We start from the raw sequence: 21,362 nt of genomic DNA, 5'->3' as shown, positions 1-21,362 counted from the left end.
ACACAATTTTCGCGAGTTGGGCTCTGCATGCCACCACATTGGATTTGAAATGAAACCTCTACAACAGAATTCAAGTGCAGATTGTAACGTTTAATTTGAAGGTTTGAGCAAAAATATCTGATAGAAATTGTAGGAATTGTACACATTTCTTTACAAACTCTCCACATTTTAGGAGGTCAAAAGTAATTGGACAAATAAACCAAACCCAAACAAAATATTTTTATTTTCAATATTTTGTTGCGAATCCTTTGGAGCCAATCACTGCCTTAAGTCTGGAACCCATGGACATCACCAAACACTGGGTTTCCTCCTTCTTAATGCTTTGCCAGGCCTTTACAGCCGCAGCCTTCAGGTCTTGCATGTTTGTGGGTCTTTCCGTCTTAAGTCTGGATTTGAGCAAGTGAAATGCATGCTCAATTGGGTTAAGATCTGGTGATTGACTTGGCCATTGCAGAATGTTCCACTTTTTTGCACTCATGAACTCCTGGGTAGCTTTGGCTGTATGCTTGGGGTCATTGTCCATCTGTACTATGAAGCGCCGTCCGATCAACTTTGCGGCATTTGGCTGAATCTGGGCTGAAAGTATATCCCGGTACACTTCAGAATTCATCCGGCTACTCTTGTCTGCTGTTATGTCATCAATAAACACAAGTGACCCAGTGCCATTGAAAGCCATGCATGCCCATGCCATCACGTTGCCTCCACCATGTTTTACAGAGGATGTGGTGTGCCTAGGATCATGTGCCGTTCCCTTTCTTCTCCAAAAACTTTTTTCTTCCCATCATTCTGGAACAGGTTGATCTTTGTCTCATCTGTCCATAGAATACTTTTCCAGAACTGAGCTGGCTTCATGAGGTGTTTTTCAGCAAATTTAACTCTGGCCTGTCTATTTTTGGAATTGATGAATGGTTTGCATCTAGATGTGAACCCTTTGTATTTACTTTCATGGAGTCTTCTCTTTACTGTTGACTTAGAGACAGATACACCTACTTCACTGAGAGTGTTCTGGACTTCAGTTGATGTGAACGGGTTCTTCTTCACCAAAGAAAGTATGCGGCGATCATCCACCACTGTTGTCATCCGTGGACGCCCAGGCCTTTTTGAGTTCCCAAGCTCACCAGTCAATTCCTTTTTTCTCAGAATGTACCCGACTGTTGATTTTGCTACTCCAAGCATGTCTGCTATCTCTCTGATGGATTTTTTCTTTTTTTTCAGCCTCAGGATGTTCTGCTTCACCTCAATTGAGAGTTCCTTAGACCGCATGTTGTCTGGTCACAGCAACAGCTTCCAAATGCAAAACCACACACCTGTAATCAACTCCAGACCTTTTAACTACTTCATTGATTACAGGTTAACGAGGGAGACGCCTTCAGAGTTAATTGCAGCCCTTAGAGTCCCTTGTCCAATTACTTTTGGTCCCTTGAAAAAGAGGAGGCTATGCATTACAGAGCTATGATTCCTAAACCCTTTCTCCGATTTGGATGTGAAAACTCTCATATTGCAGCTGGGAGTGTGCACTTTCAGCCCATATTATATATATAATTGTATTTCTGAACATGTTTTTGTAAACAGCTAAAATAACAAAACTTGTGTCACTGTCCAAATATTTCTGGACCTAACTGTATATATAGATATATAGAGAGAGAGAGCGAGATAACTACATAACTTAACTAAACAAAAAGTAAAAAAGTGCAGGTTTGTTACAATCAAGCAAAAAATGTTCAAAATAGTGATCCAAAGGTGTATAGAAAAAAACATGGAATCATTAAAAATGTCACTTTGTCCTGCAAAGAATGCGGCCCCCCTCATTTTTTTTTTCTATGTGCAGCCCATTCCCCCAGCTGAGTTTCAGAGCCGTGTTGTAAAGTGTTCATTCCTCCACCAGCCTGAATACTAAAAAAAAATGGGATTTAAAGTTGCCCCTTACAGAGTCAATGAGTTGTATAAGGAAAATTAAGTTGCACTTCTTTCTGGCATTATCTGTATTTTGAATGGGCTCCAGAAAGTAGTCAACTGTGTTATTATGCCGGTCTGAAAAGATGGACCCTGCTTTTTAGAGGAGCAAATGGAGCCCAAAAGGTTCATACTTTAGACTGTTCATTTTATACAGCTGAATGCCTCTGTCTGGGGCCTGACAAACTCAATTTACGGGGATTCAGTTGGAAGGCAAAAGGTCTGATTTACCCCTATACAGAGAAAGGCTGAAATCTGCAGTAAGAATAAGTGACCAGCTAAAATCCTGACCGGTTACCAGTAATTGGGTTTGTCTAAACTGAATCTGTAATTACGCTGTCATTTCATTTCTGTCCCATTATTTTTGTTGTTTGTTTCCTCTGTCGAAACTTTGAAAGTCGTGATGTGACGAGGCAATGTCATAATAAGGCAATTATTTCTCTTACGCAAGTGCAACATTGAGTAGTCCTATACGGTTATCCTTTATATTTTCCACAAGTTCTAAAAATTGCTTACAAAGAACAGAAAGACTGTTGGTGAATTAGGTTTATACCATCAAAAGATAAATTAGACAGTTTCACATATCAGCAAGACTTCACCAACGTTCAAAAAAAAGGTAAAGCAAAGCTGCCTATTTCTCTACGCCGACAGATCTTAGCGCTCCCTTTCTGAATGTTGTCTAGAAATGAATTTCTGCAGCATTTGACACAGAATGATCATTTAAAGGAAGCTAAAAAAGTAAAAGAATACAATGGGTAAAAGTAATAATAAAGTAATGCTACTATAGCAATGTTACCAAAACACTTCATTTCATAGGTCACCATCTTGCCTCTGCTATGTATTCACTTTGTGCTACGAGTTGGAAAATCACCACGGGTCAGATCTGCAGTGATATTCTGAACGCTTAGCGCAAACATATTCAAGTTAAGTCTTAGGCTATGTGCGCACTGGGAAATGGAATTTTCTTGAGAAAATTCCGCATGCTCTTAAAGATTACCGCACCCGCGGTAAAAAAACCGCGGCAAACCGCACCCGAAAACCGCATGCGGTTTGCTGCGGTTTCACCGCGGTATTGATCGCGGTATTGCCGCGTGCGGGTTGGGATGTGTTTTATTGCATTCAATGCAATAAAGCACATTGAAAAAAAAAAAAGAAAAAAAAAAGTCATTTAATTCTGAGATAGTAGATAGATAGACAGAAGAATAGATAGAGGGATAGATAGACAGACAGATAGAGAGATAGATAGATAGATAGATAGATAGATAGATAGATAGAGGACAGATCGCTGCATTTCCCACGGTCGGCAGTGAGTTCACATTACCGGCCGTGGGAAATGACCGGTAATTACCTCTGCTGTCTGCTGCTTTCATTCAGCGCTGTGTCTGTGACACATCGCGGCTGGATGTCAGCAGTGCAGGACCCTGTGGATTACGCCGGAGCAGTGGATTATGCCGGAGCTTTGCTGCGGGAGGGGTTAATAAAATGGTGAACGAGGCTTGTTTGTTTTATTTAAAATAAAGGATTTTTCGGTGTCTGTATTTTATTCACTTTACTTACGGGTTGATCATGTCAGCTGTCACATAGACGCTGCCATGATCAAGCCTGGAGTTAATGGCGGTGATCCACCATCATTAACCCCTTGTATTACCCTGCTGCCACTGCTACACGACGGCAGGAAGAGCCGGGGACACTCCGGTGCTGCCGCATAATGCATGCGACAGTCCCGGGGTAGCTGCGGCTGATATTCTCGGCTGCGGGAGGGGGAGTGAGGCGGGGGACATTAACCCTGCCCCTCTCCCTCCCCAGCCTGAGAATACCGGGCCGCCGCTGTGTGTTTACCTCGGCTGGAAGGTAAAAATACAGCGGAGCCCACGTGTTTTTTTTTCTATATTTCCGTTTGCTTACTATGTGTGTTCTATGTGTCTGTGTCTATGTGTTCTGTGTCTGTGATGTGTCTGTGTTTGTGATCTGTGTGTGTTTACTCTCTGCACGGCTTCCTCTTCCTGTAATGACATCACTTCCCTGCAAACCGCAGACAGGCGATGTACATTACCGGAGGTAAACCGCGAAATACCGCAGGGAATAACGCAGGAAAACGCAGTGAAACGCACAGAATTTGCTGCCTGCGTTATTCCCTGCAGGATTTCATGATTAACATTGGAGTCAATGGAGTGAAATCCCGCAGCGATGTGCGGAAAAGAAGTGACATCCACTTGTTTTTGCTGCGGGATTCCCGCAGCAAAACATGCAGCTGTCAAATTCCGCCCAGTGCGCACAGGATTTTTTTTCTCCATAGGATTTGCTGGTGATTCACTGCAGAGATGTTATGAACATTTTCTGCAGCGAAACATGCAGCAAATCCGCGGAAAATCCGCGGCAAAATCCGGTAAGTGCGCACATAGCCTTAGGGTTATGTGAAGAAGAAAATGCACCCAACTTCTAAGTAATCCCAACCACAGGCATTGATGCTGAAATCTGGACTTTGGGGTGCCCTGTCCATTGTTACGGGAGCACTACCGTAGCAGTCTTGGATTGATAAGTGCGTCTTGATCATCACAACATAGTGCTTGGAGACATTATTTTACTGTAGCATATTTTGTTTGTTTCTTTTTTTATTTTTTCAAACATTGTCTAGAGGGAATTCTTGTCCTCTGAGGTGTTAACATTTGTTTGTATGTATCTGGATTCATGATTGATTGTTTTTTATTTGAAGAAAATGCCAACTTTAGATGTTTTACATCCAAAAACTTGTTCTTAGAACACAGGGTTGATGGTGGAGGAGGGAGTTTGCATTTCTGGAACATATTAACTATTTGTCTAATGTGAAACGGCCAATGGTGACAGTTCATAATTAGTTGTAAACTGTAAGAACATTGAACAATTAAACCTGGTAATAACAAGGCTTAATATGGCCTTAAAGGCTTGTAAAAACTCAAAAGAACTTGTGAAGTGCGTTTGCAATAAATATTGAAAATGTGCAGTTTTGTTAATAAATTCCATTTTCTTTTTCTAATATTGCCCTGTACTATTTCTTCAATGGCTGGAGTGTAAAGGCTGCTTTACACGCAACGATATCGCGAATGAGATATCGCTGGGGTCACGGAATTCGTGACGCACATCCGGCCTCGTTAGCGACGTCGTTGCGTGTGACACCTACGAGCGTCCACTAACTATCAAAAATACTCACCAAATCGTTGACACGTCGTTCATTTCCCAAATATTGTTGCTGGTTCAGGACGCAGGTTATCGTCGTTCCTGAGGCAGCACACATCACTACGTGTGACACCCCGGGAACGACTAACAACAGCGTTCCTGCGTCCTCCGGCAACGAAGTGGGCGTGTCGTTAATGCGGCTGCTCTCCGCTTCTATTTTTGGGACGCTGCGTGATGTCGCTGTGACACTGCACGAACCTCCCCCTTAAAGAAAAGGTTGTTTGCTGGCCACAGCGACGTCATTAGGAAGGTAAGTACGTGTGACGCATACCTGTGATATCGTTCGCCATGGCCAGAGATTTGCCCGTGACGCACGAATGATGGAGGGTGGGTGTTATCGCTAGCGACATCACTAGCGATGTCGCAGCGTATAGAGCGGCCTTAAGTCTCCGATCAGTGGAGTACATACATGCTCAATATCTTCTCTGCGTTGTTACTAATAAACTCATAAAAAAATCTTTTTTGCGGGTATACAGTCTTAGTATTGTGTCAGAAAATACCTACTTCCTTTCAATAACATATTAAAATTTATCTCTTTATTCATATATCTTAAAAATCTTCAAACCAAGACAAACAACAAAAATACATATAAGGTCAAAGTTTAAGAAGGTGTCTAGATCACTTTAACTTCAGACACTTGGGAGGTGGAAGGTAGAGGAATAATCACACTCTTAGATAAAGCATTAATACTAGAGGGGAACAAATCGAAATATAATCATGTCCTTAATCTTACCCTCATAAGGACTTCCCCTGCCTGTCAATGGAGTACATCCTTACTTAACCGATGCCCCCATTCCTCGGCGGCTCGCCCTTGTGTGTCCCTTCTCTTTCCCTCTCAAACAATAATCAAAACAAGTCTCTATAGTAAAAAAAGACCACCTAAATCTCTGGCACCTAGTACATATGATACATATACTTTAACAGTATTTCCAGTGTGGGCTATCCCTCAGTCTCACTCCTACCTGGCAATGGAGTACACCCTTATTTTTCCGGTGCCCCCACTCCTCGGCGGCTGGCCCTAAGGTAGCCCTTATAGTCCTGGTTGATAAACCAGAAAATAGTCAATAGAGATTCTTTTCTCAATATTTTTTACAATAAGATTTTGCACTTATCTGGAAAATCCAAGGTGCCTTGAGAATATTCAATTTCTTATGTCATGAATTCCTTAAGGTCCTTATGAGGGTAAGATTAAGGACATGATTATATTTCGATTTGTCCCCCTCTAGTATTAATGCTATATCTAAGAGTGTGATTATTCCTCTACCTTCCACCTCTCAAGTGTCTGAAGTTAAAGTGATCTAGATACCTTCTTAAACTTTGATCTTATATGTATTTTTGTTGTTTGTCTTGGTTTGAAGATTTTTAAGATATATGAATAAAGAGATCAATTTTAATATGTTATTGAAAGGAAGTAGGTATTTACTATTACTAATAATGCTGCTATATAACCTGAGAATAAAGAGGCCGATACAATGTGCTGATGAGAGGGAAACTACAATATATGCAGTAGTTACAACAAATAGGGATGAGAGAGGAGAGAGTTATCAGTAGATAGCTATAATGCACCCTATAAGATGCTGATGCCTCCTGGTCACATGGAATAAGCTGCTGCCCACTCCCAAACAGGAAAGAGACCAAAAGAGCAGAGGTGTGAATAAAAAGGCTGAGGGGTGAGACAATTACATGAGTATGGCATTTTTTGCATTGACAGGGTTAAAATATGATGTGCATTTCTCTAGAGATTTTTTTGTTTCCATGGGATAACCAACCCGACAGCGTCTAGCCAATTTTTTGATCTTTACTACTCTGCATTTTTGTATTGATAACTTTTTTCATTGATATGCTATATGAGGAGTACGTGGGAGAAAAGTAATTTTTAATTACCATTTAATATGAATACATTTGTTACATGTAAAAAAAAACCCACAGGAGATAAAATGGAGGAAAATGGCTTCCTTTGGTGACATCAGTCAGTAGCAGAGCTAACTGCTCTGTGCCCGGGAAACCCAGCATTGCCAACCCTAATATTCACTACACAGCGCTTATAAAGTGTGATTTAGGCCAAAAAAGAAGCTGATTAAATTGTAGGAGTGGTAATGCAGCAATATCTGAAGATGATTCTGCACCAGGGGTAATTTATAGGTGTTTTATAATGATGAGCAAGCAATAAAGTGCTCAGGTGCTCGTTACTGGAATCGAGCAGGTCGGATATTCTGACGGGATCAACTCAACTATAATGGAAGTCAATTAGTAATGGCCAGTCCGAATCTCCACCCACACAGAGCCGCTAAAACAGAACATTTCCGAGAGATGGTAGGGTTTTTTGTTTTATATACACACACACGTTGATTTTACCCCCAATGACAGCAATTCAGAGACTCCAAGTGGCTCTCACTGGGGTGCTGGCTCCGATTATTCACGGAAGGGAGCCAACGCTTTGTGTCCGATCATTCACGAATGACACATTGGAGTACGTGATACTTAGGCTACTTTCACACATCCGGTTTGAGCACTGCGGCTCAATCCGGCTGTGAAACCTATGCAACGGATGCGGCGAAAACACCGCATCCTTTGCATAAGTTTTTACATGTGGCCCGTCCGTTTTTTTCCGGTTGCGGCACGCTACTGAGCATGCGCAGTGGAAGAAACCGCATGTGGCGGCCGGATGCGTTTTTTCCGCATCGCGCCGCATCCGGCGTCCATAGGCATGCGCTGGATGCGGCGCAATGCATTTTTTTTTTTTGCCGGAGCAAAAAACGTTGCAGGCAACGTTCCATCCGTCCGCGGCATCGGCTAAATCTGCCACATGCGGCAAAAAACGGACCGAACGCAAGCCCATGCGGCACAATACGGCACTAATGTAAGTCTATGCAAAAAAAAACCGCAACCGGCGGCAAAAAAAAACGGTTGCGGTTTTTCTGCAGAGCGCAGTATTGTGCCGCAGAGCAAAAACCGGATGTGTGAAAGTAGCCTTAGAGTACCAAAATCAATATTTTATTTTCTTTGGAACATGGCATTTGATGGCAAGGATTAAAATACCTTCAAAATCATCTTATCTGCCAATACACTTCTGCCTTCATTATACATCATGAGGGGCTCTAGTTGGCCCTTTCTGCTGTCGTATGCACATCGGCTGACTGTGTCAATGCAGCTTCTTAATTATATCATCAGGGCAGGAGAATTAAACCTTGGAATTCCTGACATCCACTGTGTGATTTAGTTTAGGCCTGCCTCTATTAACATAGATGGTAATTTATTGAAAACGCTGACGTAATGCTGGAGTTTAGAGATGAGCGGATCCGAACTAAGTTTGTTGCTCGTATCAAACACAGACTTTACAAAAAAAAAAAATCAGTGTTTGAGTTCGCTTGCTTTGCGTATGCTGCGCTCGGTGACCCTCGGTGCTCGGCCCAGTACAAGTTGCTTGCAGTGTTTGAACAGCTCCCACTGGGGTAAAATCAGCATTATCGGATGTAGTGTGTATAATAAATAAATTGAAAAAACTTGCACTCCCTGCCCCAGAAGTGATCTGTTTATGGCTACCTGCATGTAAGCGGAAAACCGAACTTCCCAATCAGTGCCTTCAATGAGGTTCAGGTAAAGATCAGGTCCAGAACAGAACTTTATCTAAAGTCCTGGCTGAACCCAAAATTTCCACGGGTCCACTTATCTCTACTGGAGGTTCTGGCAATCCCAGCTGATCACTAAGGGCGAGAAAAGAAAGACCTATAGACACAAGCAGATCATCCACTTCTCTTTAACCCCTTAACGACCGCCGATACGCCGAGACAAATTAGGGTACTTCTTCCGATCCTCCGCTTTTTAACGGCGGTCGGAAAAAAGGATCTAGCACCCCCCAGAGTCAGAAATTTTCCGGGGTCTCAGCTGCCGGGGGTAGTTGAGACCCTGGAGATCATGATTCTGGCCGGTTTTTCCGGTCCCCGCTCACCTCATGACCGGTATACATCGTATACCGATGATCAGGTTACAGTAAATGACCGCGCCGGTAAAAAATCATTTATCTCCCATCTGGCATAAACAAACATGTCAGATGGGAGATAAATCTCATCCCCCGGTCCTCTCCGGTCCCCCGGTGTCGCCAAAGTGACCCCCCGAAAATATAACATGGAGCCGCACATACCGGCGCACACAGCAGCGCGCCGGCCGCATTTCCCCCTTTCCTATGGTTTCTGTCGCATGTGCTATGACACATACGACAGAAACCTGCTCTCCAGGCCCTGCCAGATCAGCCCCTATTCCCACCCCAGTGTTCCCCGGTGTCCCCCGTACCTGTCGCAGCTCTGATCCCCCGCGGCCCCCTCCTCCTTCACAGTGCACGCCGGTCACACTGCAGAGCGCGGCTGACAGCTTCCTGTGTCTGATTCAGAGACGCTGGCTGCTGCTGCCGGCAGTCTGCAGCTGTGACCCGGGGAGGGTGGGTGCAAATTCTTTGCACCCACTCTTCTCAAATGGAGGGTCTGCACTCCTAGAAAATGGGGGATACGTTCCCTGAACGTGCCCCCCATATTCTAGAAGGTCCAGAATCGCCGCGGGACTTTCACAATGGATTACAGCAGGGACCCGATTTTTTTTTTCTTTTCAATAAATTGGCCAAAGAGGGAATGTTTTTGGGGAGTGTTTTTTCAAATAAATTTTTTTTTTGTCGTCAATTTTTTTTTTTTTTATTACTGTCAATTAGTTATGTCTGGTATCAAATAGACGCCGTGACATAACTAATTGCTGGGCTTGATGCCAGGTGACATCACACATCTGCTATCAACCCCATTTATTACCCCGTTTGCCACCGCACCAGGGCGCGGGATGAGTTGGGGCGAAGCGCCATGATTGGCGTATCTAATGGATGAGCCACTTCTGGGGCGGTTGCGGCCTGCTATTTTTAGGCTGGGAAGAGTCCAATAACCATGGCTCTTCCCACCCTGAGGATACCAGACCCCAGCTGTCAGCTTCACCTTGGCTGGTGATCTAATTTTGGGGGACCCTATGTTTGTTTGTTTTTTTAATTATTTATAAATATTTAAAAAAAAAAACAGCTTGGGGAGCCCTCCAAATTGATCACAAGCCAAGGTGAAGCTGTCAGCTGTGGTTTGCAGGCTACAGCTGTCTGCTTTACCCTAGCTGGCTATCAAAAATAGGGGGGACCCCACGTCATTTATTTTAATTATTTTTTTTCTTTTTGGGCTAAATACAAGGCTAGGCATCCTTTAGTGCCACATGAAAGGCACTAAAGGGCGCCAGCTTAGAATATGCAGAGGGGTGGGATGTTATATATGTTTGACATCTATCCATTCAGCCATTGTAGCATTTTAGGCTGTGTGCCCACGATCAGGGTTTGCAGCATTTTGGGCGCAGAGTGTTTTCCCTGCGTCCATAGCGCTGCGTTGTGCAGTAGACGCACAGTGGAAGGAATTTTAGAAATCCTATGCCCAATGTGCTTCTTTTCTCCGCAGCATAAACCGACCTGTGGTGCAGCTTCCCGAGCCTCAGCATGTCAATTTATGCTGCGGAGATGAGTGTTCTCTGCAGGTAGAATAGAGCTAAAGTCCACAGCAGCCTGAACCCAAATCGTGGGCATGGGCAGCTGCATTCTCCCATGGACAACTCTCACATTTCTGCAGGAAGGCTGACAGTGTGTACTAGACGCCGTGTCGCTGGATCATGGCCACATAGCCTAACAGTGAGAAATTTGTTGCACAGCAACATTTTTGTGAAGTACCTGTGGATTCAAAATGCTTACTATACTCCTGAATAAAATCCTTGAGGGGTCCAGTTTCCAAAATGGAGTCACTTGTGGGGGGTTTCTAATGTATAGGTACCCAAGAGGCCCTGCTAATGTGACATGGTGCGCGCAATTTATTTCAACTTTTCCAAAATTCAAATGGTGCTCCCTCCATTCCAAGCCCTCCCATTAATCCAAAGAGAGGTTTTTGGCCACATATGGGGTATCCCTGCGCTCACAAGAAATTGGATAACCTGTGGGGTCCACGTTTTGTTGTAGCCTCTTGAAAAAGTGAGGAATATGATGCTAAAGAAACATTTTTGTGAAAAAAATGAACATTTTCAATATGGCAACCTAAGCTTATCTAATTCTGTGAAGTATTCGTGGATTCAAAATGCTCAATATACACCTAGATAAAAGCCTTGAGGTGTCTTGTTTCCAGAATGGGGTCACTTGTGGGGGACCTCCACTGTTTAGGCACTTTAGGGGCTTTCCAAATGCGACATAGCGTCCACTAATTATTCCAGCCAAATGTTCAGTCAAATAGCACTTTTTCCCTTCTGAGCCCTGCTGTGCACCCAAACAGTTGATTTCCACCACACATAAGATATCAGCATACTCAGGAGAAATTGCACAATAAATTTTATGTTCCTTTTTTTCCTTTTACTCTTGTTAAAAAAAAAAAGCTATGTGGTTGAAGTAACAATTTTGTGGTAAAAATGTATCTTTTTTATTTTCCCAGCTCAACATTATAAACTTCTGTGAAGCACCTGGTGGTTCAAGGTACTCACCAAACATCTAGATAAATTCCTTGAGGGGTCTATTTTCCAGAAAGGGGTCACTTGTGGGGGACCTCCACTGCTTAGGCACCTCAGGGGCTCTCCTAATGCAACATGGTGTCCGCTATTGATTCCAGCCAATTTTGCAGTCAAAATTGCACACCTTCCCTTCCAAGACCTGCCATGTGCCCAAACAGTTGATTTCCACCACATATAAGATATCACCAAACTCAGGAGAAATTGCACAATAAATGTCATGGTGATTTTTTTTCCTGTTACCCTTGTGAAAAAAAAGCTACCTGGTTGAAGTAACAATTTTGTGGTAAAATGTTATTTTTTTATTTTCATGGCTCAACGTTATAAACTTCTGTGAAGCACCTGGGGGTTCAGGGTACTCACCAAACATCTAGATAAATTCCTTGAGAGGCCTAGTTTCCAATATGGGTCACTTGGTGTTTTTTTGCTGTTTACGTACCCTTAGGGGTCCTCCAAATGAGACATGGTGCCCGCAATCTTTTTCAGCCAAATTTCCTTTCCAAAATTCAAATATTGCTCCTTTCGTTCCAAGCCCTCCTATTTGTCCATACAAAGGTTTCAGACCACATGTGACGTATCACCGCGCTCATAAAAAAGTGGGTAACAAACATTTGGGTCAAATTTTTGGAATTACCTCTTGAAAAAGTGAGAGAATTGATGCTAAAGCAACATTTTTGAGAAAAAAATGACAATTTTCAATATGACAACGTAACGTTATCAAAATCTTTGAAGTACCTGTGGGTCCAAAATGCGCAGTATACCCCTCGATGGAAGCCTTAAGGGGTCTAGTTTTCAAAATGGGGTCACTTGAGGGGGGTTCCTGCTGTTTAGGTACCTTAGGGGATCTGTAAATGCAACATGGTGCCCACAATCTGTTTCAGCCAACTTTGCTTTCCAAAATTCAAATATTGCTCCTTTCATTCCAAGCTCTCCCATTTACCCAAACAAAGGTTTCTGACCACATGTGGGGTATCGGCGCGCTCATAAGAAAGTGGGTAACAAAGTGTAAAGTGTGAGGTCCAATTTTTGGTGTTACCTCTTGAAAAAGTAAGAAAATTAGTGCTAAAGCAACATTTTTAGGTAAAATGTTAATTATTTTTTTTCATTCCACATTATTTTAGTTCCTGTGAAGCACCTGAAGGGTTAATAAACTTCTTGAATGTGGTTTTGAGTACCTTGAGGGGTGCAGGTTTTAGAATGATGTCACTTTTGGGTATTTTCTGTCACCCAGGCCTCTCAAAGTCACTTCAAATGGGATGTAGTCCCTAAAAAAAATGGTTTTGTAAATTTTGTTGAAAAAATGGGAAATTGCTGATGAACTTTGACCCCTTCTAACTTCCTAACCCCAAAAAATGTTTCAAAAATTGTGCTGATCTAAAGTAGACAAGTGGGAAATGTTATTTATTAACTATTTTGTGTGACATAACTCTCTGGTTTATGGGCATAAAAATTAAAAGTTTGAAAATTGCAAAATTTTTAAATTTTTTTGTCAAATTTCAGATTTTTTCCACAAATAAAATAAAAAAATATCATCCTAAATTTACCTCTAAGGCTGCTTTCACACCTCCGGTTTCTGCAATGCGGCACAATCCGGCACTTTGCAGGAAAATCGCAACCGTTTTTTTTTGCTGCCGGTTGCGTTTTTTCTGCATAGACTTTAATTAGTGCCGCATTGTGCCGCATGGCCTTGCGTTCCATCCGGTTTTTGCCGCATGCGGCAGATTTAGCCGATGCGGCGGCCGGATGGAACGTTGCCTGGCATGTTTTTTTCGTGCGGCAAAAAAACCCGCATTGCGCCGCATTCGGCTGATGCGGCGCATTTTTCAATGCATGCCTATGGCGGCCGGATGCGGCGTGATGCGGCAATAACCGCATCCGGCCGCCGCATACGGTTTTTGCCACAGCGCATGCTCAGTAGCATGCCGCAAGCGGCAAAAACCGGACTGGCCGCAAAGGAAAAACTTATGCAAAGGATGCGGTGTGTTCACCGCATCCGTTGCATAGCTTGCACAGCCGGATTGAGCCGCACAGCTCAAGCCGGATGTGTGAAAGCAGCCTAACATGAAGCCCAATATGTCACGAAAAAAAAAAAATCTCAGAATCACCGGGATCCATTGAAGCGTTCCAGAGTTATAACCTTATAAAGTGACACTGGTCAAAATTGCAAAAAATGGCCTGGGCATTAAGTACAAAACTGGCTTCGTCCTTAAGGGGTTAAAGGTGACAATATAACATAATATATAAACACATACATGAATTCATTGCTCTTACCTGGTGGTCTAGTGTGCTTGTACTCCAGCTTGTGCTGTGGGTTTTTCCTAAAATGGAAAACATTTATATTAATACACCAACATCACACTATTGAGAACTTCTCAGTACATAAGGCAATGAAGACAAATGCAGCACAATCTCATTTGCACATACTTAGTCATTAGGTGACCATGGTGTGAAGAAGTGAATTGTCATGTACCGGAAGTTTTAATTAAAACCCTTCTTTAAAAGGGCTCATCTATGGAAAAAAATATATTTTAAAATGGGCACTTACTGTTTTACAGTTTTTAAGGCTGAAAATTGACTTAAAGCAGAACAGTCGTTATAATTTTTATTTTTAAATCAATAGTGCACATGAAAATAAGCCGCTTTGTAATGTATCTTACTTCAGAATTGAGAATTTTGATAATGACTGATTAATTCTGGCAGAGAGAAATAAATTTCTCTCTGCCAGAATTAATCAGTCATTATCAAAATTCTCAATTCTGAAGTAAAATCTTTATTGAGTGAAGACTTTTCCATTGAGTTATGAAATAAAAATTAAAACAACGGTAACGCTTCAAGTCTATCGAGTTCAACCTATAGCCTAATATGATTATCGAGAGGAGGGAAAAAACTCCATGGGGCAGACAGTAATAACTCTATATCAGGGGAAAAAATCATTGCGAATTCCACATACGGCGATCAGACTTAAAGACATAATGCATTAACTGGAAAGGTCTTGTTAGTCAGTCATTTGCTCGGGTGTCACAATCGTCACCAGTGATTAGCAGTGTGAGCATTTACAGCCATTTCTGCCCCCTCAAGCTGGGATCAAAAAGTAGAAACCCATGGAGACCGTGTAAGAGTCAGAACAGGAGCTAAATTTTTTAGAATAGTCTGACACCTTTCAAAATTTTATTCACATTTAGCTGTAATAGCTGTAGCGGTTCTCCACTGTGGCCAGTTATGGCTCAGCAGAAACCAGCATCCATTGCCGGTATCTGAAGATGTAGAGACTGATGGGGACGAGAAAAGGAGCTGTCTGGATGGGGATCAGTGAGGATGGGTATTAGGCCTAAGCCACACGGCGATAAAATCGGTGCGAGTGGAATGCGATAAAACATAGCATTCCACTCAGACCAATATTAGCCTGTGTGTAAGCGCACATGAACGATTATTTTCTCAGCCCTAATGGGACCGAGAAAACAATCACAGCATGCTGCGATTGTAATGCGAGACTTTTCTCTCACACCCATTCAAGTGAATGGGTCGAGAGAAAAATCGCACTGCACTCGCGGTACAGTGGTGTACCGCTAGTGCACTGCGAGAATGGCAATAGCCGGCTACGGAGGAGAGTGAGAGAAATCCCTCCCTCCCCTCCTCAGTGCCGGCCCACCCCCCGCAGCTGAGGTCCGCTCGCACAGTCGGACCTCAGTCGCAGGGATACTGGCATGACACTCAGCTCCTGCTGTGCTGCCAGCGAGAGCCAAGTGTCATGTGAGCATCGCACTAGTGCCCCGTGTGGCTCCGGCCTTCCTTTTTAAGTTTTGTTATACAAGTGTGAGCCCTCTTAATACATTTTTTTTTTATCCCCCTGGATAGCCCATTTAAGCTGTGTAAGCCCAGAATTCACAATAAAAGCTTGTGCTCCTGGACAGATGGAAGTGATGGTTAAAAGTAAATAATTGGAATCCATGTAACAGAAACAGAATACCTAATAAACTACTATAAAGTATGCTTTAATGAATGCACATTTATTGGGAAATTTAAAAAAAAAAATATAATTCTTCACAAATCTCTGAAATCATAAAAATATGATATACTGACAAACCCTTCTCAGTACATAAATAGCACATAACTTCCACTCTGTTTCTGTTGCTCTTCATGACTTCGCACAAAAGAAGATGAAATATACATATGTAAGGCTATGTGCGCACGTGTGCGCTCTGCACGGCACCTAAAAGGTGCGCTTCAGAGCGCAGCTGAAAAGCTCCGTTCTGAAGCGCATGGTGCCGGCGAGAACGTGCGCTCTGCCTGCAGCTCCTGCCGTAGACCGGGCAGAGGCTGCCGGCAAAGCGCACGGAAGAAGTGACATGTCACTTCTTAGAACGCAGCGATTCGGGCAGCAGCCGAATCGCTGCATTCTAATATGCCACGTGCGCACTGCCCCTGCACAATCTCCATAGACTGTGCAGGGGACGCAGGACGCATGCAGTTAGGCTGCGCTACAAAGCGCAGCGTAACTGCATGAATTACGCACACGTGCGCACATAGCCTTAATGCTAAACATACTCTCAGAGGTAAATAGAAATTCGGAATGTGGGACGACCCTGTATTTAATAAACGTACAGTTTTCTTTTGTACTAGGTGGCGTATTTCACTCTCACTTAATGAGTAAATTGACATTTATTGGTCTTCAGGTATCATGTGTAACTAGATTGAAAACATGTTGAAGAGCAGTATCAGGAGAGATGTGGTCAATTATTCATAATCTGACTAGTCCCTGGTTATGAGTCGTGTACTACAAGGTTCACTGAGGAGGCCAATATTAACCATTTTCTACATTATACAGAGGATGGGATTAATAGCACAAGTATAGAACACTTGATGTTACTGATGGCTGGAAGACTTTCCAGAAAAATGGATCAAGTTGGGTGATATAGAAGATCATGCTTTGTTTTTGTGGGGGCAAAGTAAAAATTTCTCTCGATGAGTCCCAAAAAGCCAAAACAAATACTGCTCTACAACAGTGCAATATCAAGCTAAGGAGCTGGGGGTATAAGACACATTTCATCAATTTAAAAAGAATTTATCAGGTTTTTTTCTACTTCATTTGAGAGCAGCATAATGTAGGCAAAAAGGCCCTGAGTTCAACGATATATCACTTCAATTAATATGTGCAGCCGTTCTGACACAGTGAAAGATTTGAGATTTTGCATGTAGCAGAGCTATGAGAGCTGCCCCCACCCAAACCAGGCTTTCAGTGTAAATTTCCATACACAGAAGCTGCTAATGACAGAAGGGGGCAGAGTCAGACTAGAGCTCTAGTGCTGCTGAGACCCACTAATAATAAAGATAAGAGGCTTAAACTAAAGGCCCCGTCACACTAAGCAACATCGCTAGCAACATCGCTGCTAACGAACAACTTTTGTGACATTGCTAGCGATGTCGCTGTGTGTGACATCCAGCAACAACCTGGCCCCTGCTGTGAGGTCGTTGGTTGTTGCTGAATGTCCTGGGCCATTTTTTAGTTGTTGCTGTCCCGCTGTGAAGCACAGATCGCTGTGTGTGACAGCGAGACAGCAACAACTAAATGTGCAGGCAGCAGGAGCCGGCTTCTGCGGAGACTGGTAACCAATGTAAACATCGGGTAACCAAGAAGCCCTGTCCTTGGTTACCCGATATTTACCTTCGATACCAGCCTCTCCCGCTCTCACTGCCTGTGCTGCCGGCTCCTGCTCTGTGCACATGTAGCTAGCTGCAGGACACATCGGGTTAATTAACCCGATGTGTGCTGTAAGTAGGAGAGCAGGGAGCCAGCGCTCAGTGTGCGCTGCTCCCTGCTCTGTGCACATTAGCTGCAGCACACATCAGGTAATTAACCCGATGTGTGCTGTAACTAGGCGAGCAAGGAGCCAGCGCTCAGTGTGCGCTGCTCAAGGCTCTGTGCACGTGTGGCTGGTCACTGGTTGCTGGTGAGCTCACCAGCAACTCGTGTAGCCACGCTCCAGCGATCCCTGCCAGGTCAGGTTGCTGGTGGGATCGCTGGAGCGTCGCAGTGTGACAGCTCACCAGCAACCTCCTAGCAACTTACCAGCGATCCCTATCGTTGTTGGGATCGCTGGTAAGTTGCTTAGTGTGACTGGACCTTAACATTGCAGATAAACAAAAGCAGGATATGAGAAGACACATAGGGCTGAATTTTCTGTTTTAAAGCTTGCAGCATGCTGTCTCCAGGTTACATCCCAGAAACCTGCTGTCAGAATACCTTTAATGTCAAAATTGTTTCTTAGGCTGTGTCACACATTTCGTTTTTATTGTGTTTTTTTTACTTGCAGATTATTCCAAAACAGCAAGGAAATCCTTATACTGTACCAGCAAAGTCAATGAGAACACTGAAGTGTTGGACACATGTTCAAGATGTTTTCCTTGCAGATAAAAATCTACTGCAATTCTTTCTGCATTTTTGGTTACGTTTTCACCATTGAAAGCAATGAATGAAAATGAATTAAAAAAGCAGCCAAAAATGCAGCAAATAGAGGCAAAAACGCACGCTTTTGCAGCAGCTTTTTTCCTGCCAGGCGATGCAGATTTGTGCACTTAGCCTTAAACTAAAAATGACATAATAGTGTAGAAATAGTGTTTATTGTTGACTCAGTCTGATGGCTACACATATGGTGGAGCCAGATTGTATCTCTTCGCTCATGCATGATATAATTGCTTTTCAGTGCATTAATAATAATTGAAAAAGGAGAAGAAACCAATACTGAAGGAAACGTAAAAAAAAAAAAAAATCATTGATGATAGCAGAGATTACCGTATTTTTCGGACCATAAGACGCACTTTTTTCCCCCCAAATGTTGGGGGAAAGTTGGGGGTGAGTCTTTGGTCTGACTGTCGCTGCGGGGAATGAGGGTTCTGCGGTGGAGCGGGTCATCGGGGGCACGAGCAGGCTGTAGCAGCCTGCCGTGACCACGTGGACCCGCTCATTTAATATGCACGCCCATCCTCCCGCCCATCTCTCAGCGGTGAAGTCGGCGCTGACAGGTGGGCGGGAGGATGGGCAGGGATAAACAGTCGTCCCGCATGATCACCCCTGGCAACTGCAGCCTGGAGTGATCATGTGCGGCTGTATTCACTGCCCCCCCGCACATCATCATCAGTGCGGGGGGCAATGAATCAGTACAGATTACTCACCGTTCCCCTGCAGCATCGCTCCTCCTCCAGTCTGTCCGGTCAGCTGACTTGCGTGACTAGCGGCGCGCACAGTGATGACGTCATCGCTGTGCGTACGTGTCCACACGCAGCCGCCGGCACAGACCACCGGAGGACATCGCGATGCTGCAGGGGGACGGCTGCATTCAGCGGCGCTGCCGCTGACATAGACTGTAAGAGGAGCGGTGCTGCAGGGAGTGAGGAGAGTATGAACGTTTATTTTTTTTATGTGCCACAGGATGCAGCCATACACCAGGATGAGGGCATATAGCAGGATAGGGGTATATTATGAGCAGCATGGGGAGTTTTTGAGCAGGATGAGGGTATATAGCAGGCTGGGGAGTATATGAGCAGGATGAGGGTATATAGCAGGCTGGGAAGTATATGAGCAGGATGAGGGCATATAGCAGGATAGGGGTATATTATGAGCAGCATGGGGAGTATATAGCAGGCTGGGGAGTATATGAGCAGGCTGGGGAGTATATGAGCAGGACATTACCCCATAAAACAGTGTCAGCAGCAGATCCTCGCCCCATAAGTGTGTCATGCCACATTTTTTGCTTAAAATTTTAATTTTCCTATTTTCCTCCTCTAAAACCAGGGTGCGTCTTATAGTCCGGTGCGTCTTATAGTCCGAAAAAATACGGTACATAAGTGCACTGGTTTTCTACAAATGTCTATAGTGATGCTGCAGGAGGAGTAAATATTTTTTTCCTTTGAAATGTTACCAAACCATCTACCATTAAATGTTCATAATTAATAAGAAAAAGAATACAGTGTAGGCAGTAGCTGGGCTTAATAAACCAAATGTCGTGATCTAATGATCATGAGTATTTAATTACTAGGAAAATTAGTAATAAATGTAGATTTTAAGGACTGAAATATTTTTAAAGCCCTTCAGAAAGTACTTTATGTAGCACAGGAGGGCGATTAATACACTTTCCAATGTCATATTGAAAAACAGACTAATTATAATGAAAAATACATTGTTTTTTGCAACTTCTAATTATAACCACACTTGGCTTCAGAGCTAATTGGTGAACGGCAACAAAACAAAATATCAATATGAACTCTGACTCCTTAATAGACGGAGCTCTGTGTATGTATAGTATGTATGTAACCACTGCTAAGGACAGGCTACAAGCAGATGAGACTTGTTTGGGCTAAAGAACACAAGGAATGGACATTAGACCAGTGGAAAACTGTACTTTGGTCTGAGGAGTCCAAATTTGAGATCTTTGGATCCAACCACCGTGTCTTTGTAGAAAAGGTGAACGGATGGACTCTACATGGCTGGTTCCCACCGTGAAGCATGGAGGAGGAGGTGTGATGGTGTTGGGGTGCTTTGCTGGTGACACTGTTGGGGATTTATTCAAAATTGAAGGCATACTCAACCAGCATGGTTACCACACCATCTTGCAGCGGCGTGCTATTCCATCCGGTTTGCGTTTAGTTGGACCATCATTTATTTTTCAACAGGAGAATGACCCCAAACACACCTCCAGGCTGTGTAAGGGCTATTTGACTAACAAGGAGAGTGATAGGGTGCTACGTCAGATGACCTGGTCTCCACAGTCACCAGACCTGAACCCAATCAAGATGGTTTGGGGTGAGCTGGACCGCAGAGTGAAGGCAAAAAGGGCCAACAAATGCTAAGCATCTCTGCGAACTCCTTCAAGACTGTTGGAAAACCATTTCCGGTGACTACCTCTTGAAGCTCATCAAGAGAATGCCAAGAGTGTGCAAAGTAGTAATCAAAGCAAAAGGCGGCTACTTTGAAGAACCTAGAATGTAAGACATATTTTGAGTTGCTTCAAACTTTTTGAAAGTATTTAATTCCACATGTTTTAATTCATAGTTTTGATGCATTCAATGTGAATCTATAATTTTCAGAGTCCTGCAAATAAAGAAAACTCTTTGAATGAGAAGGTGTGTCCAAACTTTTGTACTGTATGTATGTATGTATGTATGTATGTATGTATGTATGTATGTATGTATGTATGTATGTATGTATGTGTGTGCACAGTACAGACCCAGAGTTTGGACACACCTTCTCATTCAAAGAGTATTCTTTAATTTCATGACTCTGAAAATTGTAGATTCACATTGAAGGCATCAAAACTATGAATTAACACATGTGGAATGAAATACTTAACAAAAAAGTGTGAAACAACTGAAAATATGTGTTATTCTAGGTTCTTCAAAAGTAGCCACCTTTTGCTTTGATTACTGCTTTGCACACTCTTGGCATTCTCTTGATGAGCTTCAAGAGGTAGTCACCGGAAATGGTTTTCACTTCACAGGTGTGCCCTGTCAGGTTTAATAAGTGGGATTTCTTGCCTTATAAATGGGGTTGGGACCATCAGTTGTGTTGTGCAGAAGTCTGGTGGATACACAGCTGATAGTCCTACTGAATAGACTTAGAATTTGTATTATGGCAAGAAAAAAGCAGCTAA

General features: G+C 43.2%; 1 protein-coding gene across 1 annotated transcript in view; it reads right to left on the bottom strand.

Annotated features, from left to right (window-relative positions):
• APLF (aprataxin and PNKP like factor) overlaps positions 1-21,362 on the bottom strand; it is a 292,482-nt gene that overhangs the window by 11,731 nt on the left and 259,389 nt on the right. The window contains exon 9 of the mRNA XM_075339273.1: positions 13,990-14,036. Within this exon, the coding sequence (XP_075195388.1) occupies positions 13,990-14,036 (47 nt within the window). The remainder of the gene's footprint in view (positions 1-13,989; positions 14,037-21,362) is intronic.

Source organism: Anomaloglossus baeobatrachus, chromosome 3, assembly GCF_048569485.1.
Source record: "Anomaloglossus baeobatrachus isolate aAnoBae1 chromosome 3, aAnoBae1.hap1, whole genome shotgun sequence".
Classification (NCBI taxonomy): domain Eukaryota; kingdom Metazoa; phylum Chordata; class Amphibia; order Anura; family Aromobatidae; genus Anomaloglossus; species Anomaloglossus baeobatrachus.
Note: the sequence above shows the minus strand (reverse complement) of the source record. Positions and strands in the feature narration are given on the sequence as shown.